At 40.0% G+C, this 22,709-nt stretch overlaps 3 protein-coding genes across 4 annotated transcripts; all 3 read left to right on the forward strand.

Moving 5' to 3' along the window:
- The first annotated feature begins 207 nt into the window (after window positions 1–207).
- Window positions 208–6,289, forward strand: LOC140377913 (probable ATP-dependent RNA helicase DDX5). Of its 2 annotated transcripts, none has more exons than XM_072463526.1 (13): window positions 208–401; window positions 846–1,026; window positions 1,093–1,189; window positions 1,453–1,586; window positions 1,676–1,741; window positions 1,837–1,978; window positions 2,041–2,201; window positions 2,307–2,479; window positions 2,552–2,662; window positions 2,735–2,796; window positions 3,108–3,167; window positions 4,531–4,752; window positions 4,837–6,289. In XM_072463526.1, exons 1-13 carry the CDS (start codon window positions 361–363, stop codon window positions 5,256–5,258), a joined length of 1,872 nt encoding a protein of 623 aa, XP_072319627.1. In that variant the 5' UTR covers window positions 208–360; the 3' UTR covers window positions 5,259–6,289. The 2 variants fall into 2 exon arrangements, with proteins under 2 accessions (XP_072319627.1, XP_072319628.1); XM_072463527.1 differs by having other exon boundaries at window positions 4,843–6,289.
- A 1,755-nt stretch (window positions 6,290–8,044) lies between these two features.
- On the forward strand, window positions 8,045–10,704 carry polg2 (polymerase (DNA directed), gamma 2, accessory subunit). Its single transcript, XM_072463792.1, has 8 exons — window positions 8,045–8,572; window positions 8,939–9,041; window positions 9,214–9,319; window positions 9,411–9,596; window positions 9,910–10,047; window positions 10,128–10,208; window positions 10,329–10,429; window positions 10,517–10,704. Exons 1-8 carry the CDS (start codon window positions 8,083–8,085, stop codon window positions 10,680–10,682), a joined length of 1,371 nt encoding a protein of 456 aa, XP_072319893.1. The 5' UTR covers window positions 8,045–8,082; the 3' UTR covers window positions 10,683–10,704.
- Window positions 10,705–11,034: 330 nt separating this feature from the next.
- On the forward strand, window positions 11,035–20,391 carry srp68 (signal recognition particle 68). The gene is made up of 16 exons (XM_072462828.1): window positions 11,035–11,180; window positions 11,566–11,632; window positions 12,017–12,130; window positions 12,251–12,446; window positions 12,533–12,615; window positions 12,721–12,830; window positions 12,905–12,984; window positions 13,059–13,199; window positions 17,103–17,201; window positions 17,275–17,339; window positions 17,433–17,583; window positions 17,871–17,965; window positions 18,046–18,175; window positions 18,271–18,346; window positions 19,260–19,312; window positions 19,404–20,391. Exons 1-16 carry the CDS (start codon window positions 11,093–11,095, stop codon window positions 19,629–19,631), a joined length of 1,776 nt encoding a protein of 591 aa, XP_072318929.1. The 5' UTR covers window positions 11,035–11,092; the 3' UTR covers window positions 19,632–20,391.
- The last annotated feature ends 2,318 nt before the right edge of the window (window positions 20,392–22,709 follow it).

Below are 22,709 nucleotides of genomic sequence, written 5' to 3' on the forward strand. Positions count from 1 at the left end.
TGGTTTTGAATGTTTTAGGTGTGGAAAGCGTGAAACAACCGTGCTATAATACAGTCCATTCAAGTGCAAGACACAACATATTTAAAATCTAAAAGTACAATTTGTCAAAAGTTAAACATTTACTCAATTACAGTCAATTACTCTATTTTATTGCCCTGCGGTCAATAAAATAGTACCTGAGTGTGGCGCACTGATACATATGTTAACCGTCAAAGGTGTCGTCACATCCGTCTTTACAGACAGATATTTGTCTCCCCGGCATTTTATAATTATGCTGCTGTGACTGTTTAGTTTTATTCGTGTAATTTACTGCCTGGTTTGACTTTATTTCAAACGCTTGGACCCAATTTTAGCTGCGCCATGCCGGGATTTTCAGACCGAGACCGCGGCAGAGAAAGAGGGTAAGCTGAGGCCTCTTCACTGCGGGAGATGCACCTTGTGCTGCCGCGCTGTCAAACCACTGACATGTTGTTATTGTCTCTAAAAAACAAGACGAAATGCAGCTGCAATGGCCTATACAGCATATTTGCAATATATTCTGTTTATCATTCCTTGTAAACAAAAGCCAGATGGTTGTCAGCTTTTTTTCTGTGTGTGAAGCCGTTGATTTATTCAGCACCTTTCCTCCTGTGACGCAGCAGCAGTGCTTTCATTTGTGCCGATAATATTTATGATATTTTATCATAAATGTGCGTCCACTAAATCTGTATTCAACACCCGAAACTCTTAGATCCATTGAATATCTGTTGTAATTTTACATTGAGCATGTGATTGTGTACCACAACAATGAACTTTTTAGTTTCATGTCACAAGTGAAGAGTATTGTTGTTGTTGTTGTTGTTTAGGTATGGTGGAGGCCCTCCTCGTTTTGGTGGTGGTGCAGGTGGAAACAGGGGGGGGGGCCCAATGGGAAAATTTGGCAACCCCGGAGAGAGGCTGCGAAAGAAACACTGGAACATGGATGAGCTTCCAAAGTTTCAGAAGAACTTTTACCAGGAGCATCCAGATGTCACATGCAGACCTTTAGTAAGGATCTAACTTGTATTAAGCTTTAATGTGGAATGGAAGCACTAAAGTTCTGCCTGATTACAGCTTGATATTGAGCAGTATAGAAGAAGCAAAGAAGTTACAGTTAAAGGCAGAGATTGCCCCAAACCAATAATGAAATTCAATGAAGCGACATATCCAAGTGAGTAAAAATATTGCATATTTATTGACTTGCCTGGCCAACCTTTGCCTGGCCAACCTTTACTCTTCTATAGACATTTTTCTAGAGCACAGGGTTTGGTTTACAGTGAATCGGATTTTAAAAGAAAACGTTGGAGGGGCATGCAGACTAACGGAAACTATCAAATTGTTGAGAAATTCAAACCTTTTATTTGAGCTGGCTGGTTTGGCAACATCATCATCATCAGTATTAAAAATGACCCAAAAGTGACTTTTTTTTCACAGGTTATGTCATGGACATAATTGTCAAACAAAACTGGATTGAACCAACTCCAATTCAGTCTCAAGGTTGGCCCGTTGCCCTTAGTGGCAAAGACATGGTTGGGATTGCTCAAACTGGTTCTGGAAAAACACTTGCAGTGAGTATTTTTTATAGCTCCACTTGTCAGCATATTTCATAACCATTATTATTTAAATATGACGGTGATTATTACTTGTTATCCCCCAGTATCTTCTTCCAGCCATTGTGCACATCCAACATCAACCATTTCTGGAGCATGGTGATGGGCCAATAGTAAGTTGTTGATACAATAGCCTCCACACAGGTTTTTCCCCTATTATATACTTAATTAAATAGTTCAACACCTAACGTTTCATTCCTGTCTTTAGTGTTTAGTGCTGGCCCCCACTCGTGAACTGGCTCAGCAGGTGCAGCAGGTGGCAGCAGAGTATGGCCAAGCATCCCGTCTGAGGAGTACCTGCATCTATGGAGGAGCGCCCAAAGGTCCACAAATTAGAGACCTTGAAAGAGGTAGGTGTTTTCAAAAATGAAGAACCAAAGTTGTAAATACCTGTAAATATTTTTGTTTCCAGGTGTAGAGATTTGTATTGCTACGCCGGGTCGGCTTATAGATTTTCTGGAGTGTAGCAAAACCAATCTTCGCCGTTGCACATATCTGGTGCTTGATGAAGCTGACCGCATGCTGGATATGGGATTTGAGCCTCAAATTCGCAAGATAGTGGAGCAGATCCGAGTCAGTTTATTGCTCTCTTGATTATTAGGTGGCAGCGTAGATATATGCTGGTGTAATTATGTTTTTTGTTAACTTTCCTCTATACCCTTTTATTATCTGATGTAGCCAGACCGCCAGACTCTGATGTGGAGTGCCACCTGGCCTAAAGAAGTCAGACAGCTTGCTGAAGATTTCCTTAAAGACCATGTTCAGATCAACATAGGAGCTCTCCAGCTCAGTGCAAATCACAACATCCTACAAATAGTAGATGTATGCAATGACATGGAAAAGGAGGACAAGTGAGTTTTACATTTTAAATATTAGATTAAATTAAGACACAAAAATGTATGTCTTTATTTTTGTTGTATTAGACTGCTTCGTTTACTTGAAGAGATCATGAGTGAAAAGGAGAACAAGACTATTATTTTTGTGGAGACCAAACGGCGATGCGATGAGCTTACCAGGCGGATGAGAAGAGATGGGTGAGAATATTTACTCTAGGACATCTGTTAGTAGGACACTACTTTTTATCTGTTTTTTGTTTTTTTACTAAGTTGGCCAGCAATGGGAATTCATGGAGATAAAAGTCAGCAGGAACGGGACTGGGTCCTCAATGGTAATATTTAATTTATTCATTTCTTCAGCTCGTGGTCCCTAAGACGAGGAAAAGGCTAGTCTTTCTTCTCTGATATACATACCGTAAATATATTTATTTTCAAAAGCCTTTTACAGTTTTCTGTCTTCGTGCAGCACCTTCAAAACTCCTTGTTCATAAAATGTGCTATATAAATGTGTATTTGGATTTATAACTTTTTTCAAATGGGTATGCATTTACAAAATGACAATTAATTAACTGGATATTCATGGTTTACTTTGCACATGCCTTATGCCTTTTGACTGAATACAGATGTTCTGCTCCCTTTTCAGAGTTCAGATTTGGCAAAGCTCCAATCCTCATTGCTACCGATGTAGCTTCCCGAGGCTTAGGTCAGTAAAGATTACTAGTTGCAACAAACACTTATCTGTGTTACTCTATATTTAAAGAAAGTGTTTTACTTTCTTTAACTTATCTATGCATTTTCTGAGTTTTTCTCACCTTAAGGTGGAGTCTTTGTGGCAGGCGCTAGGCATGACAGTCCCAGGCCTCGAGAGGGAAAAGGATGACATATTGGAAGTGCTCAACTGGCTTGCCACCCAGTGGGCCTAGAGAGGTGAAAACTCTGTGTGCCAGTGATCATCAAAGGCTGTGTGGCTAAGCCTTTGTCTCCGATATGTTGACAAAATAAACTCACATCTGTTCTGTCCATGGATTTCACCCTACAAATGCCATCCAGCTGTTCCCAACTCAAACCTAAAAGACAGATGCTTGATGCCGTTACTTTTGCCTTGCATGCTCTTAGAGAGTGTCAGAGGTAGAGTTTGAGATTTGGAACATTCCCATTGGAGTTCATATTACTGCATGAGAGCTGGTGAGCTTGCTCAACTCTTCAGTTGTTTTTTGTTGACAAAGTGCTGGATTTGTAAAAATGGAGAGCAGTCTGGAAATTTAGGAGACCTGGCACATACATGTTAGGGGATGGTGGGAAACAGAGACAGAGGAGAAAGAGTAAGACGGCAAAAACTAAAGTTCCTCCCTCGCCTGTGTTTTTTAGTCATGTCGAGACCTGCCAATGAGAGACATTTTCTCAAGTGAATACTAGCTTCTTGGAAAATCTTGCCTTGATAAGACTGATGGCAGGATAGTGTTTTTGCTCACTCAGAAGTTTCTCAAAGCTTGGTGCATGGGCATTTTTAAACAGCTCCTGTCTAAATATAGTTCTTGGTCTATTTTGTCTTGGCAAGACATGCAGTGTGGCCCTTTTATAGTTACGCTCTCTACGGAAGTGTACTGGGAAAATCGGACCTGGAAAAAAAAAGGTGCGACACAAAGATCCCATATTGGCACTAGAGGCCCCAGTGCATATTGTGGCCCAACTGCATAGAAGCTCCTGGATGTCACTTGACAATTTGTGAGGGATTTCGCTGCATTGGGAATGGATTAGTGAATGCATACTCCGTAATGGTAAGATTTTAATTTATATTTTCTCTCTTTGTAACAAGAGGGAGTGGATGTCTTTTAGCATTTTTATGATGGTAAGAAATTGGAGTGTGCATTGTTTCTCTCTTCCCACAGTAGTATTCCCATGGAGTAAATATGCTGTCTTGTTTTAATGCTTTTCTTTTTCAGCTCGGTGATCATTTCCATCTCTGGATCTGACCGTTGCTAACCTTTTCCTTTGATCTGGCTGTTGTGGTGTGCAAAATTTTGTGTGGCGACATTATGTTTTGCCACACTGCAACACTTTCACAGATGTGGAGGATGTGAAATTTGTCATCAATTATGACTATCCCAACTCCTCTGAGGATTATATTCATCGCATTGGACGCACAGCCCGCAGTCAAAGAACGGGTACTGCGTACACATTCTTCACCCCCAACAACATGAAACAAGCTAGTGACCTCGTCTCTGTGCTCCGTGAAGCTAACCAGGCCATCAACCCCAAACTGATTCAGATGGCAGAAGACAGAGGAGGTACAAGCTAAATTATTGAATGTTGATTGGTTAAAACGTGTTTGGTGAATTTTAAATGACTCTTCTTGTGCCATTTTTTTGCAGGTAGAGGAAGAGGGGGTAGAGGTGGCTACAAGGATGACCGACGGGATAGGTATTCTGTGGGCGGGAGAAACAGTTATGGGAGGAGTACCTTTAGAGATAGCGATAGAGGGTTTGATAATGGGCCCAAGAGTGCCTTTGGTGGGAACAAGGCTCAAAATGGTGGCAACTTTGGGGGAAACGGTGGTAACTCTGGTAGTTTTGGAAACAGCAATTACAGTAATGGACACAGTAATTTTGGGGCACCACCAAACCAAGCTGGCTCCTTTGGTAACCAAAACTTTCAGGGGCCTCCGCAGTTCGGAGCCATGCAGAGGCCTTCTCAGAACGGCATGAATCACCCGCCGTTCCCTTTTCCCGCTCAAGCCCCACAGCCACCACCACCAATGGCGCCCTATCCCATGCAACCACCCTTTCCACAGTAAAATAAGGAATCAATGTTTTTCCTTTGTCTTGATTTTTAACTTTTTTTTTTTTTTTTTTTTTTTTACAGTGTATTATCTTTTGTGACCTTTAACTATTGTTTGCTTACAGCAGGTTTGGTATTCAGTAAAACCAGCTCATTTAACGGGTTAGGGGTGTAATAGTGCTTCGGACTATAATGCATCGCGATTCCGTTAAGTCATATGCATTGTGTCTCAATGCAAAATTGACAGATGCGCACTGAAAAACAATACAGCATTGCAGCCACGTCCTGACAGTCCGCTGAGCACGTCTTGTATCTGCGCAGCTTCCACCCTGCATTTCCGCACTAATGCCGCCTGGACACATACAAGCATGAAATACCGATCTCCTCTCAAGCATACTTGTGTCCACGCAACGTGCACCATGCCGAGTCAGAAGCTATTCTCCATGCTTCAAACTTCCTCGATGTTTGTGAGAGAGGCCACTGCAAGCTGTGACAAGGGGCACCGAGCAACAGACACAGACAGAGGGACAACATTCACTGACATACTATTTTAAACATGTAAATCTGGCATAACATTTCACCAATCGGCTCTAAAGACGCAGAAACAAGAAGTTTAGCTCATGTTGCCTAAATGCAACTAAAATATAAAGCCCTATATGAAATACACACAAATGGCATAAACTAGATTACAGTTGTCCAATTTAAATGTATTATTATTATCATACCAATAATTAGAAAAAGATAACATTATTGATTTTATCTTCTCACCAATAATGACCAGAAAATTTTAATTATTGTAAGAATCGTGATGAATCAAATCATAAGTCTTAATTTGAGAATCGAACTGAAGTGTGAGATTCCTGAATAGTTACACCCCTGCCCCTTGTGCATCTATACTGCTGCACTTCGTGGACAGTTTTGTGTTCCATTCCTCAGTTATTTATTTTTACTTGGTAATGCAATGCTATCAGTTTGTGGTATGTTTTAATCCTGTTAACACTATAAAAGGTGCACGTTGCCCTTTAAAAAATAAATAATAAACCCATCTCTGTGTTTTGTGTTATTTTCAGAATCTGTTTGCAATAGTTCATGAATAATTCACAAACTAAAAACTTGCTGTAGCACCAAGGTGCCACATAAAACATAGTAAAAAAGTACAGACCGCTAAATATACAGAACAGTATTTACATTCATTAGTGTGACAGGTGTTAAGGTGCTATGAAGTGTTCATGAGTCAAATGGCAGAAAGAAACTTCTTATGGCGGAAGGTTCTGGTCCGGATGGACCGTAGCCTGAGGGGAGTTGTTCAATAGTCCGTGTCCAGGGTGAGAAGTGTCGGCTGTGATCCAACCTGCACGTCCCAGAACCCTGGAGACGTACAGGTCCTGCAGATATGGAAGTCTGCAGCCGATGACCTCAGCAGAGCGCACAATGCGTTGTAGTCTCTGTTTGTCCCTGGCTGTGGCTCCAGCGTACCACACGGTGATGGAGGAGGCGAGGATGGACTCAATGATGGCTGTGTAGAACTGCACCATCATCTGCACTGGCAGCTTGGCTTTCCTCAGCTGCTGCAGGAAGTACATCCTCTGCTGGGCCTTCTTGATGAGGGAGCTGATGGTGGAAGTCTTGGTTGATGGTGGTGCCGGGGTCAGAAATGTTGAGCTCCAAGTTGTTACCACTGCACAAAGACCAGTCGGTCCACCTCCCTCCTGTAGGTCAACTCATCCCCGTCCGAGATGAGCCCGATGAGGGTGGTGTCATCCGCAAACGTGATCAGTTTTACAGAGTCGTGGCTGAAGGTGCAGCAGTTTGTGTACAGGGACAAGAGCAGAGGACAAAGTACACAGCCCTGTGGAGCTCCTGTGCTGATAGTCCAAGTGTCTGAGACATTCTTCCCCAGCCGCACTCACTGTCTCCGATCCATCAGGAAGTCAGTGATCCACCTGCAGGTGGAGTCAGGCACGTTGAGCTGGGAGAGCTTGTTCTGGTGCAGAGCAGGGAAAATGGTGTTGGGTTGGCGGAAGTATCCATGGTTGGGGAGCCCTCTCCGCACAGAGCTTCTGCTGCTCCAGACGTGTATTGTACTGTGATCTAGCTCTCGTCCTCTCGTCTGCCACCAACCCTGTGCGTTGCCTCCTTCTGCCGTCTCAGCGGCCTCAGTTTTGATGTGAAACAGGGCTTGACTGTTATATCTCTCCCTGGTGCGTATATTGTTGTTGTGTTACTTTTAATGGTGGTTGGCAGCCAAATGAAAAGGTCTCCACCTATTGTCGTTGAACGTCTTCAAAGCATGTGTTTTATGCTATACTGTTAAAAAACAAGAGTGAGAAAGAGGCCCAAAGTCACTTGGATAGGCTCCAGTCACCTGCAACCCCTAACAGGAACAAGCGGTAGAAAATGAATGAAAGAATGAATGAATGAATGAGAGTATTCTAGGTATAATGCTGGTATAATGCTATCTTCACCAAATCTAGTGTCCAACTCACTCTTTTGGCCAAAAAAGAGCTTCAACTGCAGCTGATACTCCAAAAAAACAAGGACTATATCTGTAGGAGTGGTTGATAGACATTCAATATGCATCATAATGTAGTTGGTCTGCACAATATGCATTACAAGCAATGTAATACAGTCGTGTTTATTGTGTAACAAATGTAGTTGGTAATTTTTATTTTATTAATTACGGAGCTATTATAATATAATAGATCCCTGAGCTCACCAAGAAACGTTATATATATATATATTTTATAACGTAAGCAGTGTAACCCGGAAGTGTGGGTGAGTGGATTTCCGGTTCACAAACTTGGCACACTTTTTGGACATGCTTTTTGACAGCTGCAGTCATGTTGACATACACAATCAGGAGTGCACTGTCCAGACGCCTCAACCTTTTCAAAGCCTCACACGTGCGTTCTGCCGTGTTCCCGCAACTGGACCGCGGACGGTGCGACACGTCCGTGGAGCACACAGAGCAGGTCGAGGCGGTGCTGCAGCTGCTCGCGCTCAGGGGCTACGTTTGTCAGCCCGACCTGGAGCTGTGGAGACGCGGCGTGAGCTGCAGACACGGGCCCCTGGGCGCGGAGCTGAAGAGGAACCTGCTGGAGACATGGTGGGACTCCGTGGTGAGCTCCAGGGCGCTCGTGTTCGGCATAAACAGTCTGAGTTGCTCCCTGGACAGAGACACGAGGACTGGACTTGACCACGTTAAAGAGGTCGATGCGAAGAAGATGACGCACATCTTGGCGCAGAAAGAGCTGAGCAGAGAACAGACAATAGATCAACTGAATTCTCTTCTGCACATGTCGCCATCACTAAGAACAAACTTTTTCCAAGGTGTGGTCTGAAAATATTTGCAATAAATGTACTGGTCCTGAGTCAAAGGTGCACTGTGTAACGTTTCTGGTGTGGTCCGTTACTGCATAGGATGTTCCACAGTATGGCATTAAACGAATTGTCTTGTATTCATTCAATTACAGGTTTTATTGCCCAAAAAAAAACAACTAATACAAATGCTTTCCTACTATGAACCGTTTGGCTCCTTGTAGCATCACCTGCTTGTCTGTCTCCATGGAGAAGTGGCAACTCCATGGAGATGAGCAGGTGTCCAACCCTCCACCAGAAAAGTTACGTAATGGACCTTTTAAATATGATTGGGTGAAGTTTTAACTTGTCTGCTGAGACGTCACATTTTACCGTCAGGTGCTTTGGAGCAGTTTGTGCCTTCTCTAGAGCTGGTCAGTAGAAAGCTGCCCTTTGGCCTGGCTGAAACTGGGATGTGTTTCAGAGTACATTCATGTGGTCGGTGAGTTTAAAAAAATATATTAAAAATGTATATCGTCAGTAAGATTATACACATTTTTGCCTCTGTTTAATTGAAAACTAAACCTTTAAACAATAGTAGTTATTCATTAAAGGATCTTGATTACAGTGGCATTCTATGTTCATGAAATAACGCACGTTTGTTCTTTTCCCAGGCCTGGTGCCGTCACCCAGACTTCTCTAGTATGGTTCTGTTCTCCTCGTACTTCGTCACAGTGGTTGGATTTCTGGGCACGACAAAGGCTCCAGTGGTGGAAAAAAGTTGGTTTTGTTGCTAATTTAGCATGTTTTATGAAGTTTAATGGGGTAGAGGGTAAGGTTCTTGTTTGACAAACCCGTCTATCTTTTGCAGTTTGCGCTTTGTCCGTCAGATTTCAGCATAAGTGATGTTCCAGAGCAAGATTTGGATCCACCTGCATCACGTGGGGTCCATATATTTTATAATTTCCCATGGGGTCCAGAGCCACTGGAAACATTGTGGAGCAGAGGAGACAATGAACTACTGCAAGCACACAATGGGGTCCGCTCTAAACTTCAGGTAATTAGACAAGATTATTTTTGTTTCAGAAAGTGATTACGTTACATTCTGAGTGAGTGTACATCAAGGACATTTATAATCAAAATGGTACCGTCTCTTTTCATATTATTTATGTGCATTTTATAAAGTAATAAACATTGCAGTAAAAATGACAGAGCATTACTTTTAGTTTTGACCAAAATTACTGTCATTCAATAGAAAAAAAGTGAATCAGTACAATGAACTGAAGAGGGCTTTTCTTCGGGGGCACTGCTGTTGCAAACTGCACTGTAAAATGTGTTTTTAATATATATATTTTTTTTCCTTTGTTCAGTGTCGAGAGGGGCGCAAGTCAGTACCTCATGTTGTCACGGCAACTGCAAACATGGACCAAGGTGTCATGGCTCTTCTGTTCAACTCACTACAACACCAGAAGAGCGAAGACAGCAAGAGGAAGTTACGTCAAAGGAAGGTGATGCATGTATTAAGTTAAAAACCTCAACACATAATATTTTCAAATATTTTTTAAATTGTAGTTTACTGATCATTTAGGTGCTTAAGTTGCATCCCGTCTTGGCTCCATTCAAACTGGCTTTGGACATAGGCAAGGGGTCCACAATGGAGCTGCGGCAGGTACGTTCTTCATTCAATAAAGTAGTTATAAAATACAATACAATACAGTATCTGCTTACTGAATGCTAAATGCTATTAAATTATTAGATTTATCATTAAGAGTTGAGTGGCGTTTTTCAGGTTTGTGAAGGCCTACTCCAAGAATTGCTTGACTCGAAGATCTCAGCATGGCCTGGGTATCTTGAAACTATGCCAAAATCACTTGAGCAGCTCAATGCCAGGTAATGTATTGCTAATGTTTAATATGCAAACTTTGTATATTGTTTAGATTTTTTTTGTAACTTGGCTTGTGTCATTTATTTTACCAGGTATGATGAGATGGGGGTGTTATTCACCACTGTGATCAATGAAAACACTCTAGAAAATGGTCTTCTTCAAGTCCGCAATAGAGATACGACTGTCAGAGAGACCATGCATATTTCAGAGATCAAGAGTTTCTTATCCAGCTTTGTTTCTGCCGCTCAACACATCTGAATTTTTTTTTTTTTTTTTTAAATGTCTTTAAAAATGTTGAATATTTATCAGCAATAATAAAGCAACTCTCACCAATATTACCACTGGAAATGTAATACATACAATTCCAATACTCAATACAAGGATTTCATACAATGCAATAATTATGGTCACAAGATTTAAGATTACAGGATGACATTTGTCTCCCTTACTGTAAGAGTTTGCCCTCTGGTATGTAATAAGTATTTTGAAATATTTGAATATTTAAGATGTATTAATCTATAATCATAATCACTTTCATCAATAACGGAGTGATTGTGTTATCGCGAGAGCGGCAGCTCTGCGCTGCTCGGTCATTGGTCGGTTCTTTCGGGATTGCTCCGAGCATGTGATCTGTGCAAAGTGTGTGGAGCTTAGCATAGCATTCAGAGATGGCCGCAGAAAAGACAAACGAAGCCAAAGTTTCATCATCGGATGAAAACAAAGAAAATCTGTCAGAAGCCGGCCTGGGTTTGGAAAGTATCCTTTGCAAAAAGAAATGCCGTGTTGTAATTTTTCTTCTGTTTGAGTAGTGCCTGAGCAGGAAGCTACAGTTAGCTACAAGCTAATGCTAGTCCATGGTTAAGGGGCGCTGTAAGGCGACGTGTCACACTGAAGCTTTGCTTTATCTGGTACAAAAGACCATCAAAAGAAAGACCAGTGTAAAATGTTTGAATTACCAATGCTTGACAAACGCAATATGTGAACTTTGCTAATCATTGCCAATATGTTATATTCACAGAAACTATTGTTTCTATCTGTATTTATAGTTGTGTCCATCTATTGTGTACTCGTGTATGCTCGGCGTTTGAACACAACATATCACAAGAATGTACACCTTTTTGCCTTTAACTGATTAACACAGTCCTGCAAATTATTAAGGAGTCTCAACAGCAGCATGGCCTCAGACATGGAGACTACCAGAGATACAGGTGAGATGTGGCCCAGCAAGCCATTCACAATCATGACGAATGAAGGTTAAGTGGCACCGTCTATTGAGAGGACATAATAGATATAGACTTTGACCACATGTGGGTGCATCTCTAGATACATGGGGCCCTAGGCAATAATAGTGAGTCTAGGGTCTCTTCCTATATCTCATATTAAAAAAAACATATCAAACCAGGTAATTTGTGCGTTATTTTTTCATCTATGAAACATGCCTTATCATGACAGCTGTTACATCAAGCCTGTTTGTTATATTTTATGGGGCCCCAGACATTTGCCTGCTTTGCCTATTTCTTTCCGACGGCTCTTCATCGATGCAAAATAAATGAAAGGCATAGGAAAGTAATTATTTTTTTTTTTTTTTTTAGAGGATACTGTTCTCGAAGGCTCCGTAGATTACGCAAAACACTGGGATTCAAGAGTGGAAATCGCCATAAGTTTGTGGGAAAGAAAATTACAGTTGAAATGGTCTCTGACAACAGGTGAGTTTTGTATTTTATTAATAACCAAGTACTGTTCATGGTATACTATGACACAAGTCCTCTACAGATGAAGGTTTATGGTAATTATTAATAATTATAATTATGGTATTTTTTTTCCAGGTACCTTTTGATAGTTCTGATGGAAGCTGAGCGGGCATGGAGTTACGCCATGCAGTTGAAACAAGAGGCTAATACAGAGCCAAGAAAGCGTTTCCATCTGCTGGCAAGGTTACGCAAAGCTGCCAAGCACAGTGAGAGACTGGAGAAGCTGTGTGAAAGCCCACGTGTTGATGCAAAGACTAAACTTGAGGCACAAGTAGGTTTATACATGCCTTATAATTTAACACTCTAATATGTAATTCGCCTAATTGCTATAAATACACTATTTATCTATTACCTCAGGCCTACACGGCATACCTCTCAGGAATGGTTGAATTTGAGTTGCAAGAGTGGAAGAGTGCCATGGAGGCTTTCAATAAATGCAAGTATGTTAATATTGTTACGTACTTAAATTGGTTTATTCTATTTTCTGCCTCACTTATGCTGCTTGTTTCATGTATATTGAATTTACATACCCTGTTTTTTGTCAGGACAATCTATGAGAAGCTTGCCAGTGCTTTCACAGAGGAGCTGGCTGTGTTGTATCGTCAGCGTGTGGATGAAATCTCTCCCAACATTCGATACTGTGCTTATAACATTGGTAAGCGGCATAATAGTTGTGTGTGAACAGAGTTTATGTGTTAGTTTTCCCATCTGTCACATCTTTGATTGCAGGGGACCAGAACGCAATCAATGACTTGATGCAGATGAGACTGACAGGAGGTGGTGGAGGCATGATGGCTGAGAAACTAGAGGTGTCCTTATTTTAAATGTAGAGGTGTCTGTTTAAAATTAAATCTGTATCTTACACACAGGTTCTCTTTTATAGGCTCTCATTACTCAGGCAAGGACTAAGCAAGCAGCCACCATGAGTGAAGTAGAGTGGCGAGGACGAACGGTCCCGGTTAAGATTGACAAGGCCCGTATCTTTCTGCTGGGTCTAGCAGACAACGAGGCAGCCATTGCTCAGGTCAGTGTTAAGTTTTGTTAGTGATGTCACTTTGTGACGCGTTTCTGTTTTTGAAAAGACTAATTAGGATTCAGTTGATGTTATCTAGTCACAACTCAATGTACTTTTTGCTGTTTCCAAGTTCTATGATTGTATAGTATAATATAGTATTCAATTAAACCTATTTTGTTACACCCAAAATCCCAACAGAAGTTGCCTCTTAAGTGCGACTGTGAGAACAGATTAAACAATGTCCCAAGGTCCCCTTTTCTTAGACCCTCCTCCTCGGCCAGGAAAACTACCAAACCTCTTTAGAAAAAAGTAGAAACGTCAAGGAGTTCTACAGTGAAGGAGGGGTCCGACGCCTTCAGACGGACAGACGGACAGACGGACACGCTTCAATTTTCAGATAGACAGTGGAGCTGGAACCACTCAGGAGGAGAACCAGTTCAAGGGAGATGAAGAACCGTTCATATGAAGTAGAGACTGTTTCTCCAGGCAGATGAGGAGCATCTGGATCCACAGGTCATCGATGTGCCTGTTCCACTCCCGGCGGGCAAGTGAAAGAAGAAGATGTGAACACCAATGAACAGATTACAAGTGAAATTAAATATGAAATTGTTGATAGGAAAAGTAGTCAGAAGCAGAGGATAGTGCTCAAGCTGCCATACTTCCCCAGCATTGTTGCTTTTAGGACAGCGTAGCTGAAACTGTAGGTTTATATTTCTGTTCCTAACTCGCCTGACCATAAACTATTTCAAAGGAGTGTTTAAGCCTGGTTTTAAATTAATAGACTGTCGGCCTCTTTAAAGCCATAGCACCTGCCAGCCCGCGCAAGGGCTAAAACCGGATTTTAGACGTACTATTTTATCATCGCTCTTATTTTCATTGTCAATACCAGCAAGCCATACATAATTTTAAAGATTATTTTCTCAACAAAAAAATGTCAATGATTTGCATCACAAAATATGCCCCACTAACCAGTAGCTCAACTTGTCATTACACATTTCTAACCTTTATTCCAGTTCTGACTGACTCGACACGGTTCAATACATCTGTAGCTGTACTCATTCTGTCTGTAATAATCCACAGAAAAACGATATGCACTTGGGTTAGGGTTTAAGTATTGAAGTATCCATTTGGAGAAATAGTCCAGTAAACAAAACAGCGTTTTCTTCTGTGAAAAAGTCACAATTAAAGCGTGTCTTCTACTCTCCTTCCATCACAAACGCGCGGCAATATTTTGACTGTTTTGTTTTTCCTCACACTTGTTGAAGGGTATGTTTGTTTTTCCTCACACTTTCAGCTACAGAATGAGACCATCTACAAGTTTTTCTGTCCACGGGTTCGTCTGGCACTGCCCTTTAGTTAAACCAACCATCCCCTTGGTGATGCATGTGCGCTAATAGTCCATTTAGGAGCAAAAATTGTAGTAAAACAGTTTGGCACATATTTGGATAACTTGTTCCAAATATACTTTTTGATACAAAATGCCTATTCCTAGAGCTCTGAAACTACGTCATGATTTCAGCAGCCCGACTCACTCCTGTTTAACATGGAGAATTATTTTTTTATTCTACTTTGAAAATGTGTGTACCAATTTGCTCAATTCTAACTAGGATTGAAACTAGATGCTCCTTTAAGCAAGTATCAACCAAAAAAAAAAATTAAATTAACAAGACAATATTTTACCTTTCCTGAAAGAAAATAAAACATTCTTGAACAAAACAATCAAAAAATCTCATAATAATAAAGAAGGTTCTGATATTTTCACATGTCTGAATATTTAAATAACATTTAAAGGAATATGTTCTAAACAGCACAGCTTTGTAACTTAAAAACAATTTTTATTTTGAATAGAAAACACTTGGATTAGCAACTGTTGGTTATTTGTGAACATTATTCCCATGAATAGATGCTACTCTGTTGTTAACAAGATAAACTGCAAGTACAGTACATAGCATAAGCACACAATGAAGTATGTTTTGCTTAGGACAAATTGACTATATTCAGGCTAGACCAAAATATATATATTTGATGTTTGGCTTTCTGTATAAGTCGGTGTGACTACAACTGAAGCTTTTTCTACTATGCTTTCTGTATAAGTTTTGAAGCCCTGACACTGTTCATATGCAGAAACTAGAAGGCCTTAGCTTTATAATAAGATAAGATAATCCTTTATTGTCCCACAATAATGTATCACTCTTAGCATGTGGGCTGTAAGATCTTCTTTTAATAAACAATGTCATGGGCAAAATGGGCGACTGGTATGCTAATGTGGACAAGAGCTGATTCCATAACACAGGAGCTTGGTAGCTAAACGCTCTACCTCCTACTGTGCTTTTAGACTCTTGGGACCACCAGAAGGCCAGCATTTTGAGAGCAAAGAGCTTTGTTTGGTAAATTGTAAATTTGATTCTAAACTCGACAGGAGCCAGTGAAGGGACTTGAGCACCGGCTCTTTAGTTCCTGTTAGTAATCCTGCTGCTGCGTTTTGAACCAATTGAAAGACTTATGGATCTTTTAGGACACGCTGCGAGCAGGGAGTTACAGTAGTCTAATTTAGATATGTTTGTTTTTAGCAGAACTAATTCATCCCATATTGTTGAACATATTGTTGAATTCAGTCTTCTAAATACTCACTAGGTGGCATGCTTGAGTTTCTTTCACATAAAAGGAAGTACACTCTGCAGAGCTTACACTAGCACACCCAAATGCTACTCAGATCTGTGGCATGTCGCCAGCTTCATGGCACGACTGCATTCTAAGCATTTCACCCAACACAAATAAAAGCCTACACACCCTGCTGGGCTCCTGGGCTATCTATTACTCACTCCAATTTGATTAAAATAATTAAAAAAATATATATGTACTCTGAATTTAAAATTGTTTATCAATTGGTGTTGTGAAAATATTTGTATGGATTTCCTTTTTACTAGCACTTTTGTTTCAAACTATTTTATTCTCACAAAAACATTTCCTCCACAATTGCTAATATTTTTTATATAATGGCAATATAAATAGTGAATTCAAGTTTCTTAGACACAATGGTCATTAATATGAGGTACTAGATTATACTAAGTGATGGAAAGAATACTTAAATACTTAACTGAAAATGTAATTATGGAATATTGAATACCTACATTAAAATGTATTTTGTACTGTATTCTGAATACTTTGGATCCTTTCACATTGAGTTACATTATATTATAGTGTAACATATCTTATAACATTGGATTAAACATGGCTATTTGAAGCCCAACTTGTGATCAAAACCCTGATATATTCTTTACGGAGTTCTGAATACCACCAAATGAAAGGGGAACTGCATCAGAATACAGTTACTCTGAACTATGGTTCTGAATATGTATTTTCAGTATATCTATTTTCCGGTAGTTACTTCCCAAAACTGGTCATACTCCCTTTCCTCAGTTAATGCGTGGCCCTTGCTCCTTAACTACAGAACATGCTTAACCGGTCCAGCTGGTTGTTCTAGGTGTTACCATGGAGCTGGCAATAGAGTACAGCACAAAATAACATCAGCCCTCTGGGCGGATGTTGGCAGCGCTGTGACCCATCTCTCAGCTATTACTATGAGGAATTTTACCGTAGCATTCCTTCCGCCTGAAAAGGACCAGATACAGAGTTCTGAGCCACAACCACACACCCCTCCACCCCCACACCCCCCTGCTGGACCACATTCCAGAGTTAGAGTTAATTAGTCTTCCCTTTTCGCTACAGTCGCATTCCTGTACAAAAGCTTGTATTTCTGTATCTGACTTCTAAAACGCACTTGGAGATGTTTTAAAAACATTTTAAATCATTGAGTGAAACTTCTGGGCTCATGACATATTTACAAGGACAGTGAAGAAATAATTATATAATTTGAACTTTATTTTTTATTGTGACTCATTGTATTTTTAGGCTTCTAATGAGGATACCAAAGAGCATCTCTATGAAACCTTGTTGGCTGAGTGCAGAGACACCATCCAGGCTGTAAGAGAAGAATTGAAGGCCGATGCGGTATGTCATCTCGGGTACATTTTATGAAGGGTTTATAACCTACTCGATGTAATAATCTTTTATGTCTACACAGAAGCAGCGAGAAAGAGGTTCTGAGGTTGAAAGTGGAAAGGTGTCCAACATGCAATTTTTGCATAGGTAATTGTATTTTTATATTATATACGAATATGATGAATATATGAAACTTTGCCTTTGCAAACCATCACTCCGTCTTACCCTCCATGTACTCAGTTATCTGACCTATATCAAGCTGTGCACTTTGGTAAAGAGGAATGAAAGCATGGCCCATACACTGCAGGCCAAACTAAAGGAGCCTCAGACGGACGAGAAGAGAGGCCCTCGTCCACAGGACCTTATTCGCCTCTATGACATCATCCTGCAGGTACAGATTTTTTCTCAAACCTTGGTGCGGGTATCATTGGTGGTACATGAGCTCCGTCTGGTGATCTAAGGTTTGTTCAAAGGAGTCAATTGTATTCCTTTATGATATTTTTGACAAAATTTAGACATCGTATAGTGCATCATAGTCGCTGTGAAAAGAGATGATATGAAAGTACAAAGGTTGGTGTTGTTTTTGGGCTGTCAACAGTAAAGGAGTGTACCTCAGCTTGACAGTCTCTCTTAGTTTAGTCTTAAAGTGTTACAATTAGAATCCCCTTTCTCTTGCAGAGTTTGGCAGAGCTTTCAACACTGCAGGGTTTGGAGGATGACCACACTTTTCAAAAGGAGGTGTCTCTGAAAACGCTGGTTTACAAGGCTTACAGGTCTGTCATGTCTAGAAGTAAATATATTGTATTTCTGTGCAAACCTTATTAACCATTACTCTTTATTTATGCTCCGATAGGTGTTTTTTTATTGCCCAGTCTTATGTGCTGGTGAAAAAGTGGAGCGAGGCACTGGTTCTGTATGAGAGGGTGCTAAAATATGCCAAGGAGGTCCAGTCAAAGGCTAAAGGCTTTAACAACAGTCTTAAGGTTAGTTTTCATGCAAACATTTGACTTTAACACAACTTCAGAAATTGCGTAAACTCTGAATCACCAATTTAATTATTTCATTAAATTTTGTGCAGGATTTACCTGATGTCCAGGAACTTATTGCTGAGGTCAATGCTGAAAAATACTCTCTCCAAGCTGCTGCCATTTTAGGTGTGTTTTACCGTTTGCCGTTATTTTCCCTGTGGTTAATGTAAAGGCAAAGCACGTTTATTTGTACAATTTGTATACAAGGCAATTCAAAGTGCTTCACACAACAGGAAAAAACTAAATCAAAAAACGCATTAAGATGTAATGTAAATATTGAGGTGGCAGTGGCTCAGTGGTTAGAGCTCTCATCCACCAACCTGAAGGTCAGAGGCTCCTTACTCAGAGTTCTGTCATTGTGTCCTTAGACTAGACACTTCACCTCGCCCAGTATGAATGTGGTGTGTGAGTGATAGTGGTGGACTGAGGGCTGATAGCCTCGGTTCTGTCAGTCTGCCCCAGGGCAGCTGTGGGTACAGAAGTAGCTTACTACCACTGAGTGAATGAATAATGCCTTCAGTGTAGAGCTTTGAGTAGAGCTGGGTTTCGATTCAAATTTCAAGAATCGATTCGATTCCGATTTTTACGTTTCAAAATCGTTTTTTTCCGATTTCTCAGATCCCATCCGATTCTTTCCGATTCGATCCGGGGGTTAATGTTATTAAAAATGAAAAATGTATTTGAACCGTTTCCTTCACTTCATGACTGTGTAGAGAAGCAACATATTAAAACTAGTATTATATCAATATTAAACAGCGAATCTTACGTATCTTAAGTATTGGTAGTTACTGATGGCTGGAAGACTGATGAAAAGGTTAAGGGTCAATCTACCTTCAAGAAAGATAATCCAGGAGTCCTGAATTATCTTTCTTGAAGGTAGATTGAAGTTTACTGAGGGAAATGTAGAAAATAATTTTAATTAAAAATAAATATATATATATATATATATCGATCTTTGGACGTACGAATCGATAATCGGTCCAAAAAGTCTGTAAAGCATGTTACAAGTGTTAACGGCCATTTCCATTTTCTCTTTTAGATACAGATGAAAATGTAGATGTTCCAACTCAGCCACAGGTTAAGGACATTACGGTAAGACATTGGTATTTTCAACAAAATCATAAAGACATGTCTTTAACTGGCATATGCTCTAGGTGAGTACTTAAGTGATTTTATTTTGCAGCCCCTGTGTGATCGCCTGGACTCATTCCGCCTGGACACTTCTCTAGTTGGAAAACAGCCCAATCTGGTGCATTTCCCGCCTGGCTTCCAGCCAATCCCATGCAAGCCTCTGTTTTTCGATCTCGCCCTCAATCATGTGGCCTTCCCGCCGCTGGACGACAAAGTAGAGCAGAAGGGCAAGGGCGGCCTGACGGGATACTTCAAGAATATCTTTGGCTTTGGCAGCTAAATCCAACTTAATACTTAATACACATCATGGGCTTAAGATGAGCTTGCTTGGTACAGCTATGTCAATTTTTAATCATTTATTTTATTGCCTCAATATTTGGGTGCTAATGCCAATTAGAATAAAGTCAAATGAGTTTAATTTTATGTATAGATAAAGAATAGTTTTAGTATTTCAGAATGTCTTGCCTTTTGCCACATGCGGCAAAACTTTCATCATAAGACAGAGTTCCTGTCTTAAATGCCCTACAGCCCAAATGTCTGACATTTGTCAGTATAAGCTCCTCCGAAAATATGTGCTGCCTCAAAAAGTACATACAAATATTTTGGCTCATATACTGCCCTTAATATTTATGTTTCCATGTCTTTTTATAAATTGGTATAGCTTTACAAACGCTCCAACTTAAATTCAGCCTAATGCAATTGCAGAAAAAACATTTTGCAGCATGCTTTTCTCTTGATACAGTAGAGTTTAATTTTATGAGGATTTGTAATTAACAGAATATGCTTCCTAATATGCGGAGAAAATTAAAAAAAATCAAACAATTTTTTAAAGGGTCCAACTAAAGTTTAGTGACCACACCTTTGATATCTGGGATGGTTTGTTGAATGGAATACATTTATTGTGGCTTATACTGTTAATTTATTTGTTGAATTGATTTATAAGCAGTAAGCACCCATACAAGGATTTCTTTAGAGGTGAAACCAATGAAATTATACTGTTTTCGTTGTAGCCCTTATTAAAATAGTTTACCAAGCAACAATTTTCCGTATTCATTTCCTAAAAAGTGGCACAAGTGAAGCGGCTGCACCTTTTGTTGTGGGGTGTGGATAATAAATGCCTTAAAAGGGTGTGCGTGTGTTTAGATCTACTGTGTATCAAAAGTATGAATGGTTAGAGTATGTGTTTCACTGGTGTCAATACCAATTGTTCTTACACGGTACGCATGACTCACCTCAAATCTTACTTGCATTGATACCCCAGTTCATTGTATATTTTCAGTTATAAATGTTACACTCATAACTTCTCATATCTGATGGTTGGTGCCCCCTGTGACTTAAGGATTTTGTACTTGAAAATCAAATATATGAAATATAGATTATTTACATAAACCAGGTATTGTCAATTAAAACTGGTTTACTGAGTATACACAAAGTGTGGAAAGCTATGCAGATAACCAAGGGTTGAATGAAGCGATAAATTCCCTTGTTCCTCTGGTCACTCAGCTGCACTCAGCTTGAAGCCTGGCAACATTCCTGCCTTAGTAGTTCCTGTCACTGATAAGCTCCAGAAAGAGTCTCTGAATGACTTAAATTGCACAAATCATCAAAGAAGTCTCTTTAAGGTGCCTTTTTGGCACTATCATGGGCCCACCAGGAGCAAGGTCCTGGCCATTGTTGACTATACATTGTATGTCTGTATTTGTAACAGTGATAATCTGAGGGCCTGTGTACTGTGAAGTCACCACAAAACAGAATTACATTATTGTAATAGTTTTTAATAAAATATGATCCAATAGAAATCATTATAAAAATGTTTTGCAGACTACAGCAGCAATTCTATAATGACATAAAATAGCTTAAAAAAAAAAAAATAAAAAAATATATATATATATATATATATATATATATACACAAACCAATCTCCAGATAAATGTAATGTGTTTTCTTTAAAGTGCACCAGCTTATCTTTTTATTTATTGACCAGACCATGTTTCTCCTCATGTCTGGGTGGATTTGCTCCAGGCACTTTGGTTTACCCCATCACCCCAAAACATGCACATTAGGTAAAATCTTCCAGCTACGGAAATCCTGACCAAGCCTAGCACAAAGATATGAAAACTTTGCTCGCTTCTTGTCTCCTAGAGCTCAGATTGCCTCACCTCTTAAAGCTCTTGACACATATAGTTCAGAGTTTTGGTACCGGAGCACTCATTTCTATTTCCAAGTTTAGGAAGACAAGGCCACACAGGTTTATTTGTAGAGCACACTGTACACAAAGTAGTTCAAAGTGCTTTACACATAATCGGAAAATATGCTTTAAAATCACAATACACACACACACACAGCACTTTGGAAATGTTTTAAACGTCTGTTTATAAAATGTGCTATAGAAATAAAGTGGAGTGGATTGGACAATACAAACAGATAAAATCATACATAATCATTATAAATATGCATTGTTAAATTGGAGACAAATGCATGGATGAGTCTTTCCAAACTTGGATTTTGGCATTGCTTCTTTTGTTTTTGTTTTGATGTTACAATGTTAAAGCTCAAGTCTGAGTCCATTATTATCCTCAGATCTCAAACTTGATTTGTAGGTTTTAGAGTGAGAGAATGGAGGGGACAGTGTGGAATGTTACGTACATAGTACTTTTGTACACAAGCTTTACTGTATAAATAAGACTCCTGACCTGTTGGCCTGGCCACATGAACATAGAAAAGTTAAATGCAATATGTGAAACATTATATGCAATGCAATAAAATCTCAATGGAGACAAGACAAGAAGGTTGTATCAATTTTATACATTTTTCAGATGGTGAGATACAATGAAATAGAGATTAAACAATCTCCACAGGCATAACTTCCAACATCCTGTTCCAACTGTTCCGACATACCTCTTTCTCAGCTAAGAACAACAACAAAAAATGCTGTGGGAAAAGTAGAAACCTCTGGGAGAACCACAGTGAAGGAGAGATCCTACTCGCACAGACAGACTGCAGATGTTCATTTGCTCCTCCTCCAGGCAGACGAGGAGCATCCTGGTCAACAGGTCAGAGTTGTGAGACGTGGCATCTAAGGTCCAATCGTCATTGGAGCAGCATCAGCAGTGTCTGAAACAGACAAAACAAAAGAAGGAGAAACACAAGTGAACAGCAATGAACAGACACAGGTGAACTAAAATATAAAATGTTGTTCAAGTGCTCAAGCTGCCACACTTACCCCAGCATAGTTGCTCCCAGCGTAGCTATGATACTGTAGGTTTTTATTTTTGTTCCTAACTAGCTTGACCATAAACTATTTTAAAGAGGAGTGTTTTCTAAGCCTGGTCTTAAATGAAGAGACTGCCGGCCTCTT

The sequence above is a fragment of the Eucyclogobius newberryi genome, unplaced genomic scaffold (genome assembly GCF_026437365.1).
Source record: "Eucyclogobius newberryi isolate DKJ021-1_F unplaced genomic scaffold, fEucNew1.0.hap1 SCAF_4, whole genome shotgun sequence".
NCBI classification, from domain to species: domain Eukaryota; kingdom Metazoa; phylum Chordata; class Actinopteri; order Gobiiformes; family Gobiidae; genus Eucyclogobius; species Eucyclogobius newberryi.

Excerpts from the sequence above, each read along its gene's own strand:
- polg2 (XM_072463792.1), top strand. The coding sequence starts at position 8,083 with ATGTTGACATACACAATCAGGAGTGCACTGTCCAGACGCCTCAACCTT. Across the intron at positions 9,042-9,213 it reads AGAGTACATTCATGTGGTCG|GCCTGGTGCCGTCACCCAGA; the intron begins GTGAGTTTAAAA and ends TTCTTTTCCCAG. Across the intron at positions 9,597-9,909 it reads GGGTCCGCTCTAAACTTCAG|TGTCGAGAGGGGCGCAAGTC; the intron begins GTAATTAGACAA and ends TCCTTTGTTCAG.
- srp68 (XM_072462828.1), top strand. The coding sequence starts at position 11,093 with ATGGCCGCAGAAAAGACAAACGAAGCCAAAGTTTCATCATCGGATGAA. Across the intron at positions 11,633-12,016 it reads GGAGACTACCAGAGATACAG|AGGATACTGTTCTCGAAGGC; the intron begins GTGAGATGTGGC and ends TTTTTTTTTTAG. Across the intron at positions 17,584-17,870 it reads TCTATGACATCATCCTGCAG|AGTTTGGCAGAGCTTTCAAC; the intron begins GTACAGATTTTT and ends TTTCTCTTGCAG.
- LOC140377913 (XM_072463526.1), top strand. The coding sequence starts at position 361 with ATGCCGGGATTTTCAGACCGAGACCGCGGCAGAGAAAGAGG. Across the intron at positions 1,979-2,040 it reads AATTAGAGACCTTGAAAGAG|GTGTAGAGATTTGTATTGCT; the intron begins GTAGGTGTTTTC and ends TTTTGTTTCCAG. Across the intron at positions 2,663-2,734 it reads AGGCGGATGAGAAGAGATGG|TTGGCCAGCAATGGGAATTC; the intron begins GTGAGAATATTT and ends TTTTTTACTAAG.